Source organism: Chaetodon auriga, chromosome 3 (genome assembly GCF_051107435.1).
Source record: "Chaetodon auriga isolate fChaAug3 chromosome 3, fChaAug3.hap1, whole genome shotgun sequence".
Taxonomy (NCBI): Eukaryota; Metazoa; Chordata; class Actinopteri; order Chaetodontiformes; family Chaetodontidae; genus Chaetodon; species Chaetodon auriga.
This window is the reverse complement of record NC_135076.1, coordinates 28,505,765-28,526,276: the sequence shown is the minus strand read 5'-3', so window position 1 is coordinate 28,526,276 and position 20,512 is coordinate 28,505,765. Positions and strand designations below refer to the sequence as shown.

The following is a 20,512-nucleotide window of genomic DNA, read 5'->3' as shown; positions in this document are numbered from 1 at the left end:
CCACCCTCTTTTCTTTTCCCTCACGTCTCTGAGCTTTATGAAGCACATTCATAAAATGTGCTTCTAATTGCACTCACTTGCGTCTTTCCTTCGATTTTCTAAAGAAATCACATCTGAAATCCTCCCAAAGGTGTCGGTCTGAACTCACCTTTTCAACGTGGTCGCAAAGAACTGCTTCATGGTCAGAACGATCAGGAGGGATAATTACAGCGCCTGAGCATTCTGTTAAGATCTGACATTAAACCTGAATGTTCACACTGTTTCTTTATTGTAAGCCTACATAAAAACATAAAAGCTGCAGTTTACTCTGCTCAGACACTCGCTTTTATGTGTTTTCAGAGTGCTTTTCACAGGACAGACCGTTTGTGTTCCGATGTGCAAAAGGCCGCCAACATTTGTCTCATGGGAGGGTAACAGATTGTACTCTGGGATGTGTTTTGTATCTGGCTCTGTGGCGGTGGCTGTGAGCCTCTCTGCACGAGCCGCATATCGGAGGCAGACCCGAGCAGCGGCGCTGCCCCTGAGCTGAAATATTGATCCGATGTTCTGGTGAATGTTAGGAAACGCACAGTCTTCTTCAGCCTTTTCAAATAATTTATTGCTGTGTTCAATGACTGTATATGTGACAATACTATACTGCTGTATGTGAAAGTGACACTGTATTCATAGCAATATAGTGAGTGTAATAGGATGAGTATTTTTAATGTCATATAAAAATATTTGCTATCTTTTTGAAAAAAAAAACAGGAATGGACTGAAGTCGCAGCAGCAGCTTGGACTGAAGCTTCAGATTGGTTGAAATTGCTTCATGTTTGGAATATTTCTTTCACAAGCACACGGCACAATAATAAGATGAAAATGATGATCACACTGTCGGTCTGTTCCTGCTCTCTAACACACCTCGCTGTGTGCTTCACCTTTGAAAAGAAAGCCAAGGTTTGATTAGGATTAATAATTCAAATCATTTACCAGCTGTACTATTTCTGGCTTAAATTACAATCCTTAAAATGTGGAAACACAACGGTTCTGTTTGAAACGACACGTGTCGACTCGCTCTGAGAGGATGCGCCGTGGGATTTTTTGGTGGAGTAAAATGTGATCAAGCGTTCATTCTGCAGCGAGTGAAACATTCGCTTCGCCTTCAGTACATTTAAACATCGTTTTCTACTTCACTTGTAATCGCTGTTCCATGTTGACATAATGAACATTTTAAGGATTGTAACTTTAAAGCCTCTCAAATATGAGATTTTGCTCTTGTGTTTTTTTCAGTATCATTATAAATTGAATGCTGGAGGTTTTTGGATTGTTGATCCGACAAAACAACCGATTAGAAAAAAAACTTCAGGCCTGCGATGAGCATTTCGACATTTTAAGAGTTAAATCGATTATTTCGAAGAATAAACGATAAATCGATAATGACACTGAGTTGCAGCCCTGCTGGAGATTGCTTGTTGCAGTGTTTTATTCAACAGTTTGAGATTACTCAGGCTTCATCGGCTTCAGTGGAGTCAGACTGCTTATCTCGCCAACCTCGGTGTTAAAGCACAAATTGTTTCACAGTATTTGTAGTAAGATCACTTTTTTGAGGCAGGGAGACAAAGCAGCCGTTAACGAGACGACGTAAAGCAGAGGAAGGCGCACAGAGCGAGAACAAAGCACAAAGATGGTAGATGTTGCAGTCAAAAACAAACATTACCTCAGATATAAAGATATGTAGTACTAACCAGCCCAAAAAATGGAAACTAAAGGAACATCCGGTATCCTGCACCAGAAACATGTAAATCTGTCGCTCAGCTCAACACAACGATGGACCTGAGAGGAGACATCCAGGTTCATTCCCATCTGAAAGCTCTTCTGTCCTTGACGTAATGCAGTCCAATGTCAGTTTAATTGTGCGTGTCTTATGTTTCCTGCTCCTCCTCCATCATTTTATCACCCTCCATCTCCTCTCTTTTAAAGGGGAGGTCGGTGTTTCCTGTGCTGATGTCCAGCACTTGCAAGTTGGACAGGTGTGCGAAGGAGCTTTCGTCCACAGAGTCCACAGACAGGCGGTTAAACCTTCAAAGGAGAAGAAGAGAGGCGAGTTCGTTAGGTGTTTTTCCTCACTTGACAGCTGATCAAAATATCAGAAAGCAAAAATCCTAACATGTAGAGATGGTTAACAGGCAGCAGGTGACATTTATAAATCACATCTGTCGGGAGGATCAGGCGTCTGACAGCGTCTCTCCACTCAGGGATCAGACAGTGGGACACGACTGTCGAATACGAACGCAGCGATGCACGTTTGGAGTGGATCAAACAGTCACAGGTGTGTTAATCTTTACACCAAAGCACTTCTGAAACACCTGGAATCTACTGCTCTTATCTCTTATCAGTGCAAACGCTTGCGTGTGCTGCCCATGAATTTAAACAACTCGCCAACATGCAGCACACATGCAGGTATTAACACACATATAAATCCTCCTTCCACGTCCCCCACTCATGCATTCCAGCGGCTCTAAATTGGCTCAGGACAAAGGCTCCCATCTGTAGGGGGATTTTGGTGGAAAAAAAACCAAAGTGGCAGCAGCTGATATGAACAACACGAAGAGCACAACAGCCTGGAAGGGGTCAAGGCCCACAAACACGAGCCATAAAGCGGGTCAGAGTGAAAACCAAACAGAACAAAAGCCTTGAAAGCACTTGACCGAAACCTCTTTACTCTGCTGTGTGGCCACTGCTTTCAGCCCAGAGCTCGCCGGCATTAGTCTGCACTATGTGGAATAAACCAAAGTGGAAAGTTTGCTGAACGCAAGTTAGAGGAGATGGAGAGATTAGATCCGACACGGCAGTACTCTGCAAAATGAAGCACGGTTGACCTCTCAAAACAGTCAAATCAGCTGATCAGTAACAGAACACAAAGGATATCTTTCTAAAACTTTATCACAAGCTTCACTTTTAGGAAGTACGACCGGATTCTCAAAACAACGAGACGATCATTTTAAACTCTGTTGTGAGAAGGTAAAAGTAGGGTTTGAGAGCTTAAAACTAACATTTCAACATCTGTAATATCAGGTTTGTACTGTTACAAGACTGCAAGTGAATAGTTTGACTTTTTGGAACACACTTATTCTCTTATTCATTATTATATGGTCATTGTGAAGCTAACGCCAGCAGCAGGCGAGCTGAGTCTAAGCCTGACCAAGAAATACTCAGAACACATAACTTGTGTTGTTTTTAATTATCAGTTTTTGCATGGATTAAACAAACAAGCTGTAATGTTTTAATTTAAGAGCTTTAGAAGCTGGTTGGCCAATTCTGTTACCTTTGGACAGAGCCAGGCCAGCTGTTTGCCTGTTTCCAGTCTGTGTGCTAAGCTATGCTAACTAGCTGCTGGCTGCAGCTTCACATACCAGTCGAACCATCGCTTTAGAGTTTCTGAATGCTTTCTGCAGGCTTCTTCCAGAAACTGTGATTTTAGGCACTGTGAATGTGATCTTCACTCAGATTTATGCAGCAGTCCAAACCTCTTCATCGTACCTAAATTGTAAAAATGTGTTCTAAAAAAGAGGAACTGAGCGCTGACGTACGTCTAGCCGACTGCAGCTGCTCACGCATAGCAGCATAAACAAAAGCAACAATTTCCTCACAGCCGTTCTTCAGTCGCTTGCATAATCATTTCCTGAGCGGAGATCAATCCAAGTGGAAAAGAAACTTATGTAAGGAGCCACCAAGCAGATTTCCACAAAGCCCTGAGGAAGGTGAAGAGTGTCATTTCAGGACTTCTCCCCTCCTGCAGGAGCTGTGCAGCTACTTTGAAGCAAAACAGCTTGTGCAAACAATCATGGAGGATGAGTGTTTGGAAAGAAAACGAAGGACTGACAATTACCAGTAAAATGAGTCAGATAATTACTATTATTGTAATTATCTCCTGGTTTGAAGGAAATGGATCGTGTGTCCCTTACCGAAGGAAGATGCCTTTGATGTTTGGAGTGCCTTCGAATGCTGAGGCGGGAACACTGGAGATGCGGTTACTTTGCAGGTAAAGGTATTCCAGAGACTCGGGCAGGTCAGAGGGGACGTGTGACAGCTGGTTTCCAGACAGGTCGAGCGTCTGAAGCGAATAAAGAACAAAATGAAACGTTTTCACTAATCTATGTGTACATTGAGAGGAATTGTGCAGAAATATGCTTCATATGTGTAAATAATTTCCCTCTTCCACTGCAGGAACCTAACAAACCAAAAGTGAGGCCACTGTCATGGTTCTGCTCTTCCTTCCCCGCTACTCCGACCACTTTGGGTACGAGTTCCTGAAACGCTACCCAGGAGGTGATGCACTCAAGCTGGCAAAAAGTAAACAAGCACACCTCTGCTACGGACAGTTCATGCTTTCCCCTCACACACACTCATTGCTACGATTCCACTCGGCTTGTGTTCAGTCGGAGGCGATTTCCCGCAGGAAGAACACGTGCAGTTCAGCATGTACACTTTCTTTAAATGGAGATGCAATATACAGCCAAGCAGTACATCTTTTAGAGATTAAGGTTTACAATGCACATAATGGAAAAAAAGAAATTCAAAGGGGCTCAATGTGCACTGGAGCTTGTTTTTCAGCAGTTCTCTGGATTCTCAGTTGATTGTGTATCTTGTGTCAGGGACAGTGTTGCTCACAACAGTCTCACATGCTTCAGTTAGCTTCGCTCTCTGCTCGTATTGTGCACACACACATGCTTCCATAACGTAAACCCTGCCCGATAACTCCTAAGGGCACCTAATCCGTCTCTTGAATAGCAGAAACTCAAAGCACAAACATCTCAGAAAGGAGGACAGCTTCTCTCATCCAGCATGTGTGAGCCCAGGTCTGATACCTGCATGACGGGGGTGCAATCCGTCAACAGGTAACACCTGTGCCAGTCAAAACCCTGGCACTGCTCACACTCCCCTGTCTCTCCTCTGCAGCTGAGCCCAAACCACAACCCACTCGCTCTTTCACTTACACTGTAGAAAATGTCTGAATGTTTTAACAATTTCAGCACCACTGCCTCTGCTGTTTCTTAGTCCTTTGGCCTTTTTAATGGAATACATCTGAAAGTTCCCAGTTTGTAAAACACACTGAAAGTGCGAGGAAGAACCTGCAGTGGATGAGGGTTAAAAAACATCTTGCAGTAATATCTGCTCTGTTTCTTCTGCCCCCAGCTCACTCACTGTGAGTGCGCTGAGCTCCATCCAGGCTCCCTGGTAGACTGAATTCAGTTTTATCTGGTTGTCGCTCAGGATGAGCTTTCGTAGCTTCTGCATGCCCGTCAGTGCACCGTCCGGTATGGTGTTCAGCTGGTTGTTCTTGATTTCGAGGACATGCAGGCTGCGAGGAAGACCCAGGGGGAACGAGTGAAGGCTGTTGCCCGACAGATCCAGGGTTTCCAGCACACGCAGCTTCCTGAAGGCCTCGCGGTGCAGCCTGGGGCTGGTCAGCTTGTTGTAGCTGAGGTTGAGCTCAGTTAGGGTGTACAGCAGGGCCAGGTCGTTGCGGCCAATTTCGTAAATTAAGTTGTGGAGTAACATCAGGGTCTTGGCCCGGCGAGGCAACCCCCTGGGAACCCGCTCCAACAAGTTGTTGTACATGTGGAGCGTGTGCAGCTTCTTCAAGCCCTAATGGAAATGCAAGATTCAAAGGCTGATCCATTATTACGCAGAAGGTCAAAATGTCTGAGTTATGCATATCACCTCTTCCAGTCTGTTCTGACAATTGAAAGTAGAAAATGAGAAGTCACAGTTATCTGAAAGATGCAAATGAATAGGATAGGAAAAAGAAATGTACCTGGAAGGCAGCCGGGTGGATGGAACGTGAGCGCAGCTTGTTGTTGTGGAGGAGCAGGTACTCCAGGTTTCGGACCGAAGTCAGAGCGTCTCCGGGGATGCTGCGGATGGAGTTCTTCTCCAGATGGAGCAGCACTAGACTGCGAGGCATACCCTTGGGGACCACGGTCATGTTGTTATTTGACAAGTCCAGACACTCCAGGCTGCTCAGCTGGCTGCCAAGGGAGGAGAGGAAGTCAACAAGTCAGTTCTTTGACGTTGCACTGTGTGTTTTCTCTCTGATGCTGCAACATGCGATTCACAGTCTTGCAACTATGACGAGCCTTTTTCTTTTTTACACTTGCATGAAGGTTATGTTAACCCCTGAGGGTTTGTGAGTGAGGATTTTTGTCCACCTGAAAGTCTCGTTGTCCATGCCCTCATTCGTGAGGAGGTTGTTCTGGAGATACAGCTCTCTGAGGTTTGGCAGGTTATCAAAGGCCCCCGCTGGGATTTTCTCCAGCTTGTTGCTCTGTAACAACAGCAGCAGTCCTTATGTTTTAATCATTACTATGTGAATGATTGACAAGAGATAAGATGTCTGTCATCCACCTCACATCTAAAACAAACTTAACCGGTGCTGGACCTTAAGATGAAGACGGTAAAGGGTGGAGGGCAGATTCCTGGGCACAACACGCAGGAAGTTGCTGGACATGGTGATGATCTCCAGGTTGTCAGAGCCATTGAACATGTGATCAGGAAGTCCTGCATCAGTCAGCTTGTTGTTATGGAGATACACAGACCTGGAAGCCATGATCGAGGGACATTGCAACATGTAAATGGACATAAAAGCAGGTACAAGTAGGTAAATTTGCACAAACACACACATTCTTACTTCAGTTTTGGTTTGTAGCCAAACGTATATGGGTAGATCCTTGTCAGGTGATTAGCAGCAAAATCAGCACTAACCAAAGAGGGCGGTAAGACTTTTGGTGCTGCGGTGAGCTGAAAACAAGAAAAGAAGCAGGACACGACAGTGTTATAAAAATCTGATTCCACTGACACAGAAGTAGCATTCAAATGAGCTGCGGTGAACAAACAATGAATGCTCTTTCAGAGGCAAAGGTGGAAGTAGAGTGACATTACTGAGAGGACAGGGTGGCCTGCCTCCATCCTGCCTCCGACCACCAGCCAGCGTTTCTTTCTCTAAACCATGACTTCCATCTTCCCCTGAGTTTAAACATGTGCTCGTAGACACGCTAGCAGCAGGGCTGTAGAGAAGGCAATGTCCACCACATCAGTCCTGAGTGACTTCTGTCAACCAAGATCAGATGAATTGCTGTGAAATTTTGCAATGTATAGATATTTTGTGAAATCATGGTCCCCAGCTGATGTATCCTGTACAGTACACTAATGACTGAAGTGATTATCTGACTTTTCATTTAGCCTAAAACTTTGAATTTGTAAAATATTTTGACCAAATTCCTGCAAAACAATTGATATTTCTATCCTCAGTTGTACTTTGTGTTTAGTGCAAAGTAGCAAATGTTAGCATTTTTTACATTGTGAGCATGTTAGCATGCTAAAGTTATCGGTATATTGTTGGCATCTAGCTCAAAGCACCGCCTATTTATAGCCTTAAAAAGCTGGTAGGATGGCTGTGCTTGCCTCTAACCATGACCCCAAACTTAGCTTTAATTGCCTGAATTGAAGCAGTTCTTGCATTTGGTATATAGGATGTTTTGAAAGCAACGTCAGACAATGTTGTGCTTTTTTATGTTTTGCCAGACTGACCTCTGCAAAGAAGCACTATTCAATTTGCTAAAAAGCAGAAATGCTGCGAGGCAAGCCATGCACCTCTGAATAAAAGCAGGCTTTTCCTCACATTTGTTACTCCTACCAGAAAAAAAGCTCCATTGTACGAAACAGCAGAGAATATAGAAAGCCGAGAAGCACTGGTGAGATTAGATGTTCATTTAGAGCTCTCTCCTTTATAACATGGTTTATGGATTAAAGCAGCATGGGTGTCTTTGAGGCTTAGTGAGCACTTAAAAATCCCCTATTCTTCCTGTATCCCGTTTGCCTATTCATCCCTGTGAAGGCACAAACAAATCTCTCCATCCTTTCTCTCTCAGTCTGTGTCCAAAAGGGTCAGTAACATTTTAGCTCTGACCAGCTGGCACAGCCATACTGGAAGTGATTACAAGCATAAGCTCATACAGAGTGTATGAGAGGAGACTGCCACCCCTCTCTGCCAGCTGGCATGTCAGCGTGACCAGAATAGAATAGAATGGAGTGAAATCATTGCGACTTGGACACAAAAAGATAAACTTGTTGTTGAGTCACGTCAGCAGATTTGAAGCCACAAATTTGAAAGTCTGACCTTAGTCTGAATACAAGAAGTGGACGTAGCCACCGCGCCAGACCAGTGGGACCAGGTACCATTAGCACAGAACATGCTAAATTATTAGCTAACGTTACCACTGGCTTTGTTAGCAGGGTGCACCCATAATTCAAGTTAACTGATATTCACTGAGATGCTAATTTTGTTTTGTCTGATATCACTTTCATATCCATCTTCGGTCTGACAGCGGGTCCACTTCACTTCAACTGATTTCTGTGGCTGAGGGGGTTGATTTTCAGTCAAATCTGATGCGTAGCCATGCCAGTATACTGCTTTTTCTGGGGATTTTAACCACTCACTTACCAACTCCTCAGAGTGTCCTTTAGTGCAACTGAACAGACATTTTTAGTTGAACAAAATATTATGATATTACGTTCCAAGACAAAAAACAAGAACACCAAAAAAATCTGTGAAGATTCTCATTTGTGAAGCACTTAGACCCGAAAACAAGTTCACAGCTATTTAAAGGTGCACAGCTCTGTTCTAATTGACAGGTGATACAAGGTGACAAGGTGATAAAGGAAATCCTGCTTTATTGTCTATTTTCCTCTAAATGGGAGGATAATTTACAAAATGATCATGCTGTACTGAAGACTTGAAACTAATGATTAAACTCCTCAGGAAACTGTTTACTGATGGAATACATCAAGTGAGAAGAGGGATCACTTTCTCATAGACTTCTATACGATCTGACTTCTTTTAGCAACCAGTGGAGTCGCCCACTACTGGCCATTAGAAAGAATGCGGGTTTAAGACTCCATCCACTTCTTTCATAGAGTCTATGAGTGTGACTCACCTTGTTATTTGCCAAGTATAAATAAGCCAGCTGTTCAAGCATCTCAAAACCTTCATCTTCGAGGCCTATAAAGAGAAGAACACACCATCACGAGCCAGTAAACAAGTACACAGTGTGTGTTTTCATCAAACACATGCTGCATATGGAAATAATCTCAAAATCTATTAAGACATTTCAAGAAAAATTGTTCTGATTTCAGACACTGGAGGCTGTTTATCACAGGACCACGAAGCACATAAACAGAGTTTAGACTGATTTAGATCGAGCTGCGGGTGTCTGACTTGAGGGGATGGACTTAAGGTACGACACATCACTGCTGACCTCAATCAGTGACACTGACGATTCTTCTGGAGGTGCAGTGGATCAAAGAAGTGGATCTAGCCACCCTCGTAAATGAACACTAAGTCTTTACCAAACCTGGCTCAGACCCTGACACTCAGCCAGAAACCATTTTTCAAACACACCTTTGGTTTCTCCCTCTCAAGACTTCAATGAAGAACCAAGCATTGATAATTAGCAACTATACGGCAGGTTCAGAAGATAATAATGTCTGAGCTAGTGGAAAAGAGAGGCTGAAGAAGAGGTTTTAGCTGGAATATAAGTATTGGAAGATTGAGTCCAGTCATCTCTGGTCCTCAAGTGGATTTCAGGAGAAATTCTCCCAGTTTGGAAATGTATTAAAATGACTGGTTGCAAATCAAAGTCAAGTCATTTCTTCTTCATACAATCTCACCGTACGGAGTTATGTCGCAAAAAATCTTTTCCAAAGGAGGATTATGGCCTTACACTGCCCTATTAGAGGTGCCATTACAACAAAATGCTTAATTCACAATGATTTGGGAAATGTTTGCGTTAGAAACATCAAGCAGCAGCGGCCAGAAAGACAAAAATCCACCATGTTATCTGTGCGTCTTGGCGGCACTGTTAGCCAGAATGATGAAGACCAACTGGCATTGAACCACAGCTCTATCAGATGCAGGCTGAGCCAGAGGGAGCGAACAGAGAAGGTTTGATGTTTGTTGGTCACTGACTTTGGATGCTGTTGAGATTCTGATGTCTCTGACCTGCATTTGCTCTGCCACACAGAAGATTTAGATCAAACTCAATTCAGACACACACCAAGCAACAGCTCTCCTTTAACAAGTACCAAAGAGGCAGAATAAGTACAAAAAAAAAACTAAAATTGCTCAATTGACCAGACAGTTAAACCTCCAACACGGTAAAGAGCGAGTCACCGCAGACCTACAGCTGAGCCTGACAAGCTGGAATTCAGCAAAACAACCTCGCAGACATCTCTGTAATCTGTTCCCCCGCAGTACACCAGGTTCCTGCTCGGAGTTTAGATTGTTTCCCAGTGTTTACCGTCTGTGGTGAGCCAGTTGTTCTGAAGGTTGAGAGTCTCGAGTTGGTGCAGATGGGAAATGTGCTCCGCTGTTATCTCCTCGATTTTGTTGTTCTGGCATCAGGGACCAAACACAGACAGTAAATTCAATGGCAGAGGACAGTTCTGCACGGTAACAGAATTACAAATGCGTGTGGGTGTGACTGTTAATGTCTGTGCTGTTTGCAGTTGTGTGAAAGACCTGCAGAGAGAGCTGGCGGGTTTTGTAAGACAGCCCGGCGGGGAACTCTATGAGGTCGACTCCAGCGCAGTCCACTGCCCCCTCTACCGTACAGCTGCACTCCGGTGGACATTCGACCGGCTCAGGTTTCGTCCCCATTGTTGTGATGTTTGTCTCTTCCTCCTCCTCTTCCTCTGGTTCGAGAGGGGCTTGGCAACGCACCAACACCCAGGCCAAGAGCAGCACACTCAGGGCCTGCAGGATGGAATGCTTGGGAAAGGCCATGTCCACTGCTGAGCTCTCCTGTTGCACAAGCACACGGACAGTAAAGTCAAAAACATCAGGACGTGAGTGTTTTGTTCCTGGAAACAGGACCTGTGAAAGCCACAATCTGCAGCTCTCTGGCCAGTGAAGCTGTTGTCGGTGGTTTTCATACTTTGAGATCGTTATGTTGGATCGGTGAGTCCTTTTGCAATGCTCTACAGCTCCTCCATGACAGGAGGTGTGCCTGCTGCCTGTCAGTTATATATATTATAAAAGCTGATTCTGGGAACTTGTTAGCAAATACTTGCCTAATTGCTGACACATTCAGCTGATACGGAGCAACATTAGCTTTCATTTGGAGTTGTGTTTCTGGTCCTACAGTTTTCCTCAGTTTTGGTCTCCACCAGGGAGCTTTTTCACTGAACAGCTGCCAGCACACCCGAAAACGATGCTGACAAGCGCAGTGAGAGCGAACCAAAGCTGAGAGTTCAAACCATTTACCATGTATGATCCTGTGAGGGCAACATATTTCCATGTGGGCTATGGCTGTGCAGCCATGCTAGCAGCTCTTTGAGATCATGGTCGTTTCTCAATACCAAGTACGCCAAGTTCGGACTTACGAACTTGGCAGTTCGGACTTAGCAAGTTCGACCTGGGAGTACAGTCTCTCCAGGACGGGAGGACGCAGGACAGTCATTCTGCAATAGGGACGGCAGCGTACTTGATGACGTCACCATCGCAGCTCGTCTGCCGGTTATCTCCGAAAACTTTGGAGCAAATTTTAAACTATGCGCTATCGTGATGAATCGACCACAGATTTTAAGTTTTAACATCCACTTTCTCACATAAAATAATCGTAAAACCACATTCCGTACTACTAAAACAGTAGTATTTCGAAACTTGTAACTTTACAGGTGTGAGTCCGCCATCGGTGCTACGAAATGCATTCTGGGATACGTGGCTGCCCCAAGTCCACACAAGTCACCACCCGATGCATCCTCGATAAAATGGGAGGGGCAAGAACACATCCGGGTATCTCACTGTACTTGGTGAGATGCGGACTTTTGAATTGGAACAGTACTTGGGCTCAGACTGATGACGTTTCTCAAGTACACAAGAACACAAGTACAGAGAAGAACGCATATTGAGAAAGGCCCCATGACTAATGTCAACCGACTGACATTTGTGGTAAAAAAAAAAAAAAGTCATTTTAAGACTGATTCCCACTGTGATTTTAATGTAAGCCAGTATATTTGACAGATTTTTGATACGGCAGAGACAGAATTATTGTTGAAGGGCTAAATTCTTTCACAGTAAGATTTACATTCCTGTTTTTTTGTGCTAATCAAAAATGCACAAATCACATATCTAAATTCTTTTCTATTACAACTAAACATGCGAAGTCATGATGCCGTGTTCCTCTGAATCATCCCTGTGGTGCGTCAGAACTTTAGCACACATTTGGTTCCTCAGCAGTGAAATGCGGATGTGTTCACTTCGATCAAGGCTCAAGGATCAAATCCAGGTCAGGAAGTCAACTGTAGATATGAAGCAGAAGCTCTGCAGCTGACAATGTTGATTTTATTATAACACCGGCGCTGCAACATCCCCATTTTTCCTCCCAGCTCACCATTAACGTTTCAAACCTCAATTTAGTTCACAGCTGAGATTCAAAACACCAACAGCAAGCTGGAGACAAAGGACATTCTGTGAGCAGCAGGAAGGCATTTCTGACACAGAACTGATCATATTGCTTTTTTATTGTATATTTCCTGCATTCACCTCCCACTGGCTTTTAGCACAGCAGTTAGCTCAGCCTTAAACTTGGCTCATCGTGACGGCAGGCGACTGTTTTGGCGGGAGACTGATCCTAAATGACAGACTGGAGGGTGAGAAAACAAACCCTGCTTCAAGACATAAAGCTGTATATGGTTACCTTAAAGCGGAGCTGCATCGATTTACATGTCAAAACCAATTTATGAGTCCCAGAGAGAACAACCCCGTCTATGAAAACAGCTGTGTTAGATCCTCTGTGGCTCCGGAGGATACCGAGACCACCAGGGGTGAAATGGTATTAGAAGTACTGGAATGGATATCTGTGTACATAGATTGTACTTCAGGGGAAAATGTGAAGCAAGGTTTTCTGGAATACACACATACGGCATTCAGAATAAAGGGAAGGAAGTCTGATTCATGAAAGTAGTACTAAAAGTACTTAAAGTCATGTAATCCAATATTTAATTAGACAGACTGTTAACAGGGGGCAGAAAAATAGAGAAAAAAGCCTGCACTGATGAGTATACGTAGCTGTGACTGTCACTCGATGAGCCTTTTTCCTGAAATACATTTTGACAGGTCACAGCAGAAAAAGTGTAAAGGATAAATTAATGCTGGCTGAATTCCATTTAGCTGCTTCACTTTCAGCATCTTTGTATTGTTCATGCCAGCTCTCTGTCACACTTTCACGGCTCAATGGGACACTTGAACCGAGCAGAGGCATTGATAATGATATTAATAACACCTGCTCTTTTCCTTCAATGACAAGTCAAAGTGTGTGCTGTGAAAAAGCTCCATTATGTGCAGCGTGCAGGCGAGGACAGGTGCTAGAATATTCTATTTCTCAGACACTGAGTTGTGCTTTCATTTAGCGGGTATACATAACACATTACATTACCATGACAGTATCCAAGCCCCAGCCTCTTTAGCGCATGTGAGCAGCATGTCGCAAGATGTGCACCAGAACAAGGGCGCCATCCACACCCCTGTTGCACATGCATAATGTGCTTTTCATTTCATGTGAAGTGTCATTATGTACTGCATCTCTTCAATTCAGATCTTTTCTCTGCACATCACCTCAGGGCCATTTCTGCATTGAACTGATGGAGGGTCTGCATTGTTTACGCACCAGGGCAACAACAAAAGACCGCCGGCTCTCTGTCGCCTCTCTGTGACGAGTCCGAAGCTTCGGTCCTCACCAACTGCAAGGTCCAAGGGCTAATTTGAAGAAAAAAGAAAAGGACATAAGCATCAGCCATGACAGCCTGCTCGCTTTGCTGTCCACAATATATATATATATATATATATATATATATATAGTGTCACTCTGTTTATTGCAAAATGTGCTACACATTATCTTGATACTAATACAGACAATTTAATCACATAATGATACTAAAATACTCCAGTGGCAGTATCAGACTAGCCTTACATATACAACACTTCCCTGCTGCTGCTAATCACATGTTGCTTGAGATGGTATTGCAGTAGTTCAAGTACAACACCAGCTGTGTGTACTTTATGTGTGCTGCTATTTTCTGTGATTTAACTTTGTTCTGGTATAGTTTCTTTTTGATTTTATTCTCTTCTTATTTTTATTCTATATACTCACAATTATTTTTTTTTGTAAGTTTCACTGTTTATTTGTGTCATTTCTGTCTTTGCGCTGCTCTAACACCCAAATGTCCCCTCAGGGTGATCAGTAGAGGATTATCTTGTCCTATGAATTTAGCCTTTTGTGAGTGTCCACCCAGCACAAGGACAGCAGTATTTTTATGAGGTTCGTGTTTTGGTAAAGCCAGGAAAAGCTTTCTAATCAGCGTTGTTCATAGAAATATTCCAAATGGGCACTCAAGGCAGGTCTCAAGGCAAACTGCTGAAAGCTATCCATCAGTGCTGCAATCACACACACACACACACACACACACACACGCACACACACACACAGCATGCATACTCCTACAGCAAATGAAAAATAAAAGCCGGTGCACTTTCCTGCACTTACTGTATGATGTTGACCCTGGCTGGAATAAAAACATCAAACCCCCCAGAGGTCAGAGAGGAGTTTAAAGGCAGCAGCACTCTCATGTTACCCTATAATTCAAAGGCTTGAAGTGACAATCGTCTTTATTAGCAGATGCTGAGCGTTCTCAAACTCTTCATGTTGTTTTCATGCTCTTTTGCTCTTTCCCAGCCGACCAGAGACTGTGAAGCAGCCTGGATCGTCTAAAGAACACATGCCAGAATTGCCATGCATGGATGAATGACGCTGACACTTAAAGCTCACTTTAAGCTCCATATAACACAACGGCCATCCATAAAACACGCAGCATTAAAATCTACTAAAGCAACATTCTGGTCTGCTACTTTACCTCTTCGACCAACGTTTGCAGAAACGTGCTGAAGTCTGACGTCCAGTCCCAACACAGGCTGTCCCATAGCAGGCGAGGAGTCACACAGTCACACCAGATACCCTCCAGATGTGAGAGAGAGTGGGAGTGGGAGAGGGAAAGTTAAGAGAAAGAAAGGAAGGGGAACAGGCGAGAGTGAAAAGGAAGGGAGTGAGTAAGAGAGACAGCTCTGACCTGAACGGGAGCCAAGAGCACAAATTCTTTCCTTTTTTCACATATTTTTTTCCCAAGATTTGATTTTTTTCCCCTCAGTGTAGCAGGTCTTTCCAGTTTTAATGGTGTAAGTTGGTGTTGTGATTACTTGGTTTGATGGAGTTTGGTAAATGTTCCTCTGGATACAACAAAAACTTTCCAAAGCCGCATGATTCAAGTGAGATTCCAATCATAGACTCAGAATAAGAGGCTGGATCACTGCTGTAAACAAAGTGGTGTTCGCTAAATCTTAAACCACTGAAATGCAGGGGATTATTGATAAAGTATGTTATCAAAAAAACAATCTGTGCCTGTTAACATGTTCTGAGATAGCTCTGATTCAGGGAAGAGGCACGAGTTGTCCTAAATATGCCAGTAATAAATTAAAAAGTGCACGAGTAGCCGACCAAAAAGGGCCGACAGGATATGATCTAATGTTCCACGTGTTTCTAGATTAGGCCTCTTTTTCAACAAGCCCACCTCCCGCTAGACACAGTGTGTGAACATCTGCTACCATTACGATGCATTAGCACAGTTCACTGAACTCCACATTTACATGTGCCAGAGTTCTTCAACAAGCTTCAACAAAAAATATTTGTTTTTGTCTGTTTTATTTATTTGTTTTACTTACACACCTCACTTCTGACCTTCCGCTTCTGATTAAAACAATTTCAACAATCTGTGTGCGAGTGTGAAAGGCTTCTCTTCTCCACAGTTGATATTGGTTTTTTGATGCGGAATGATTTGAAATAGGTTGTTTGCAGTCATGTGACGTTAAATTCAGCTGGAGGACAAGAAGTGAAACCTGCAATGGATGAGATGAAGGAAAGTTCTTACTGGGCTAGTTTATATGAGACTATGAGAGAAAGGTACAAAGAGAAAATCAGAACATATGTTGGATGTGACCTTTATGTTATGAAGAGGAGCGATTGCGTAGCTTTTATTGTCTTGTGAATTAACTGAGCAGCAAATGGTTATGAACAACAACATTTGGTACTCGCTAAAAGCTCTGCGTGGTTTCTCGTTTTGATCGATCTGAACAAACTTAAACGACACAAATACTGGCATATTGAGTGTGCGTTACAGAGCTTCCTATGCAGAAAATCACTTCCTGCCCTCCATCTGCAGTTCGTGCCACAACAAAAGAGCAATGTGATGTCATCTGCAAATAACCTATAAAACAGAAAGTCAGAAAGTATTAGCTAAAGCAAATTGCTCAAAATTTACTAAATATGACTTTATTACATCTGTGCCACATCGACATTTTGGGAAATACACTTCTTTCAGGTTTAGCAGACAGTCAGATACGAGGAGCAATACCACTTCTATGTCTGTACACTAAAAATTTAGCTAGTCAGAAGACAGCTAGATTAGGTTAGCATTAAGACTGGAAACAGGCAGAAACAGCTAGCCTGGCTCAGTCCAAAGCTAACAAACCTGGCTACCAGTACCTCTAAAGCTGTGTTAGCATGTTGTATCTTGTTTGCTCAATCTGTAGCTAGCTCGGTTTATGCTGCTATTTTTTAGCTGGGAGCAGTGACATCTTGGATTCTCCACTGGTCGCCTAGCAAGCTCAACAAGTTAGCTGTCTCCCCCTGTTTCCTGTCTTTCAGCTAAGCTAAGCTAAGATAAGCTAAGCTAACCAGCTGCTGGTTGTATTTTTTAATATCAGTGCTACTTTTAATCTAACTATTCCTTTAATTTCCTTGAAAACAACATGTAAAATTTGCAGTAACTTCTAAACACACTTAACCTACTGCTAACTACACCACTAACATTAAAGTAAGAGTGCTATGTCAAGTGAAAGCTAGCTGTAGAGCTAACCACAGCTAGCATTAGCTTTAAACTTAAACCACTTACTGATTGATTCTTCCCCTGTTGTTACCTGTGAATGAAAAATGTCCATTTTGATGAACAGACATGTTTGTAATTCAGTTTTTTTGACACATAATTACAAAAGACAGCAGCAAAATCCAATCAAGAAGGAGAACCCAACAAATTAACCTCGTAGACAGGCGTAGCTACAGCATTTCCCCCTCTTATTCTGTGAAGATCATCCAAAGGCAGAGAACAGTATCTGCATTTTTTAGGTATTTAGTAGCTTCTGTAGGTAAAATAATAAGGCTTACAGTTAAGGTACTACGTTACAGAGTTTACACAGCCTATTTGACAGTCAGTCAAAGGTTTTAGGAAGCAGACCCTTGTTTTCCAACATACTTCCTGTAATTGCTTCTAATAATTTCCTAGAAAGCATCTAGTATTGAAGTGTAAATGGTTGCGATTTTTCCAGGAAAAGGCTCATTTAGCCTACTAATCATGCTGAAAGTGTTCATTTGCCACAGCTGAAAGAGGTAATAAAATAGAAACTCTGGATGCGCCCTCCATTAGAGACAGGGGTGTGACAGCTGCCTTTATTCTCAAACAGTGTGCGAATACACAGTGTGTGATTGACTGCCATCACTTCAGGGACATTTACACAATCTGCTCCTTCACTGCTGATCTGTCAAGTTTTTTCAGTTTTTAACTGTTTTTATTTAGTGCATCTGGACTCAATAGTGAGCACAGTGAATCTTCTAGAAGTGGCCTCTGTTGAATATGAATCTTCTTCTGCTTAGCGCTGCGTATTTGTGCTGGAACTGCTTCCACCGAATGCAGACAAGAATGAAGACAGTGATGAATGCTTGGACTGGGTGGAAGATACTGGGTCCCTTGCGGTCTGATGGGGTTCTGGGAGTCTCACTTACTAATTATAAGCCTGCTGAACTGCTGGTTTCAGGCTGAGAGAGAGACAGACCTCGGTTTGGAGCCTTGAATCCCCTCCTGAAATGGGAAAAAACACGCTTCGGTCCATGCTCTCGTTATTACTCATCATATTTTTTGGCAGGCTGTTTTTGCCTCAGAGGGGCTCCGGTCACTGTTACATGTTTTTAATAAGTTTCCACTGTTTCAGTGGAACATGTTCAGACAGCTCTCTTGAGGCGATGGCCCTTCCAGTGTTTTCATTTTACAACAGTTTTGAACAGGTTGCAGGTTCTTATGTTTCATGTCGTTCAGGATGCTGCACAGAACAGCAGGGATCGTGTGTGCTTTCATAAACATCAGAAGGGAATCTTGTGACCTCTGATGTCGAGTTTTTGGGAGAAAACGAGAACAAACTTTCTCCTGCCTGAGTCAAACAGCCCCAGCATGAAAATGTTTTGTTTGCAGCTGGGATGTTGTCTGCTTTCTTTCCACACAGCTGTCTGCATTTTTAGAAACTAATACTTTTCATCTTTTATTCAAACAACTACTTTCCCCTGAGCGCTGCTCTTTGGAGGGCAGTTCCCTTATGTAAAACCCACAAAACAAGACTTTAAGTTCCTCCCAGATTGTGTTTGCAATGTAAAAAGTGTCTGATAAAGCTTCTCAGCTGCGGCATTGGTCGTCATTGTGACCCCAGACCTGCGAAGTGTGATGTTTTTTACACCACGCAGCGTTTACAGCTTGTAGTCCATAGGTTTGTCTAGTATGTGCTCACTGGGAGATCCTGTCTTTTCCTGCTTTGCTGCGTCGATGCAGAGAGTTTATTTGTTTTTTGGAAGTGTGCAACACGTCACATCTTGCATCAGACAATGATTTTCCAAGACAGCAATGACCCGTGCAGCTGAATCTGTGCCGTGTTAGTGACTCATGGAAAGCAGCAAACGTTTTATGCAGGTCAGGGTCATTGTGATGGCGCAATCATGAAGACATTTTAAGGCCTTAAAGGTCCAGTGTAGGAGTTTAACAGTGAGGGTGCAGATCACAGCCAACTAACATCCCTCCACTCACCCTCACCTTCAGAGCTTGTAGGAGATCCTATAGTGGCCAGAAAAGGGCTCTCTAGAGTCAGTGTTTGGTTTGTCCATTCTAGGCTACTGTAGAAACATGGCTGTGCAACATGGCGGACTCTGTGGATCAGGACCTGCTCTCTATGTAGATATAAAGAGATCATTCTGAAGTAAACCTGATTCTTAGTTTCAGGCGGTTATATGCTAATGAAAACACAATTCTGGATATTATATTCAATTTCTGCCATAAGATCGCCCTAAATCCTACACACTGGTCCTTTACTGCATGAGCGTCACAGCACATTAAACGCTATGTGCCATATTGAAGGAGCATTCCACTGAAAACACTTCAATAATATTCAGAACTGATGCAGTTGAGATGGAGACATTCTCACTTTTAGTCCCATGTATGAGTCATGCTCGAGTGGGATGGGACGTGTTGTCCATAAGGGATGCTTTCTCCCACCCCCTCCCCCGGGTCGAGGGGGCATCCCCGGACAGAGCTGGCTTTAATGCAGCTGACTGTAATAGCATCTTATGCTAGACCCTCCCCTCCTAATAAACACCTACGTCTTTAAAATTCCCAGTTTGCACGACCTGCTCTCTGTTATAATTTGTCACCTCCAGCCGAGACGCTGATGACATCATAATGACATCATCAGCGACCAAACGCCAGGGCCACACTGTTGCGTGAACGTCATGTGTAAAACTGCTGGGCTGCCCCTTTAATGACTCATTTTGAAGGGGGGGGGAGTTAAACATGATTAAAAAAAACATCAACATGTTTTTAGATTGAAGCATGTTTTGAGTGGATGTGTGATACATCGTCAAATGAAAAACATGTTAAACTTACGAAATCTCTTGCTTACATAAAAGCAGTCACTAGTGACCAATGAAATAACTCCACAGCGACTACGGAGTAAGACCCAGAAAACTACGAGAGCCGAGCCAAAGCTGCAGTGGAATCTGGGTCAAAGCTAGTTAACAGATTTGTCTTTTAGCCATGCTCCTCCATTTACAAAGGAAAAACTACAGCGTGGCAGTCTGGAATCAGGTCGCTGCAGTGCTGGAAAAGAGCGAGGTCCTCCAAAAGGGGAACATACGCCCAGACAGCCTGACAGAGACATCCAAGCCCTGTCGTGTGTGAACAGAAGGCTGTTATTGTGGAAGGTCACACTAATGTGACCTCAAACAGAACCCCTAAACTGTGCAAAGTCATTCATGTGTGTTAACATCTTGTGGAGCCAGGAGGACTGTGATCATGTGAGTTTAATGTCTACCCTTCACACTGAACAAACACTCGAGCTTAAGTTAGCACATCTGGCCAAAATTTCCATTTTAACATCCATAAACTCACATTACTATAAAAGTCAAGAAGGCTTCACATGGAGACAAATAAACAGGACTGGTATGTTGTTGAGACGTCTAGTTTTCTTTTAGTTTTTATGTGCCATATCACAGATAAACTGTTCTGGCTTTTTTGTTTATGTCTTCAAAATGATTAGAAGCATTAAGTCAGTGGA

The 20,512-nt window shown here is 43.3% G+C and overlaps 1 protein-coding gene across 1 annotated transcript; it reads right to left on the bottom strand.

Annotated features, from left to right (window-relative positions):
• Positions 1-560: 560 nt before the first annotated feature.
• Positions 561-19,897, bottom strand: podn (podocan). The gene is made up of 12 exons (XM_076726728.1): positions 14,950-19,897; positions 13,707-13,795; positions 10,559-10,840; positions 10,338-10,431; positions 8,976-9,040; positions 6,671-6,780; positions 6,422-6,578; positions 6,192-6,307; positions 5,798-6,011; positions 5,185-5,628; positions 3,945-4,093; positions 561-2,058 (listed from the first exon to the last, which is right to left on the bottom strand). The coding sequence occupies exons 3-12, from the start codon at positions 10,820-10,822 to the stop codon at positions 1,902-1,904; spliced, it is 1,770 nt and encodes a 589-aa protein (XP_076582843.1). The 5' UTR covers positions 10,823-10,840; positions 13,707-13,795; positions 14,950-19,897; the 3' UTR covers positions 561-1,901.
• Between the last annotated feature and the right edge of the window lie 615 nt (positions 19,898-20,512).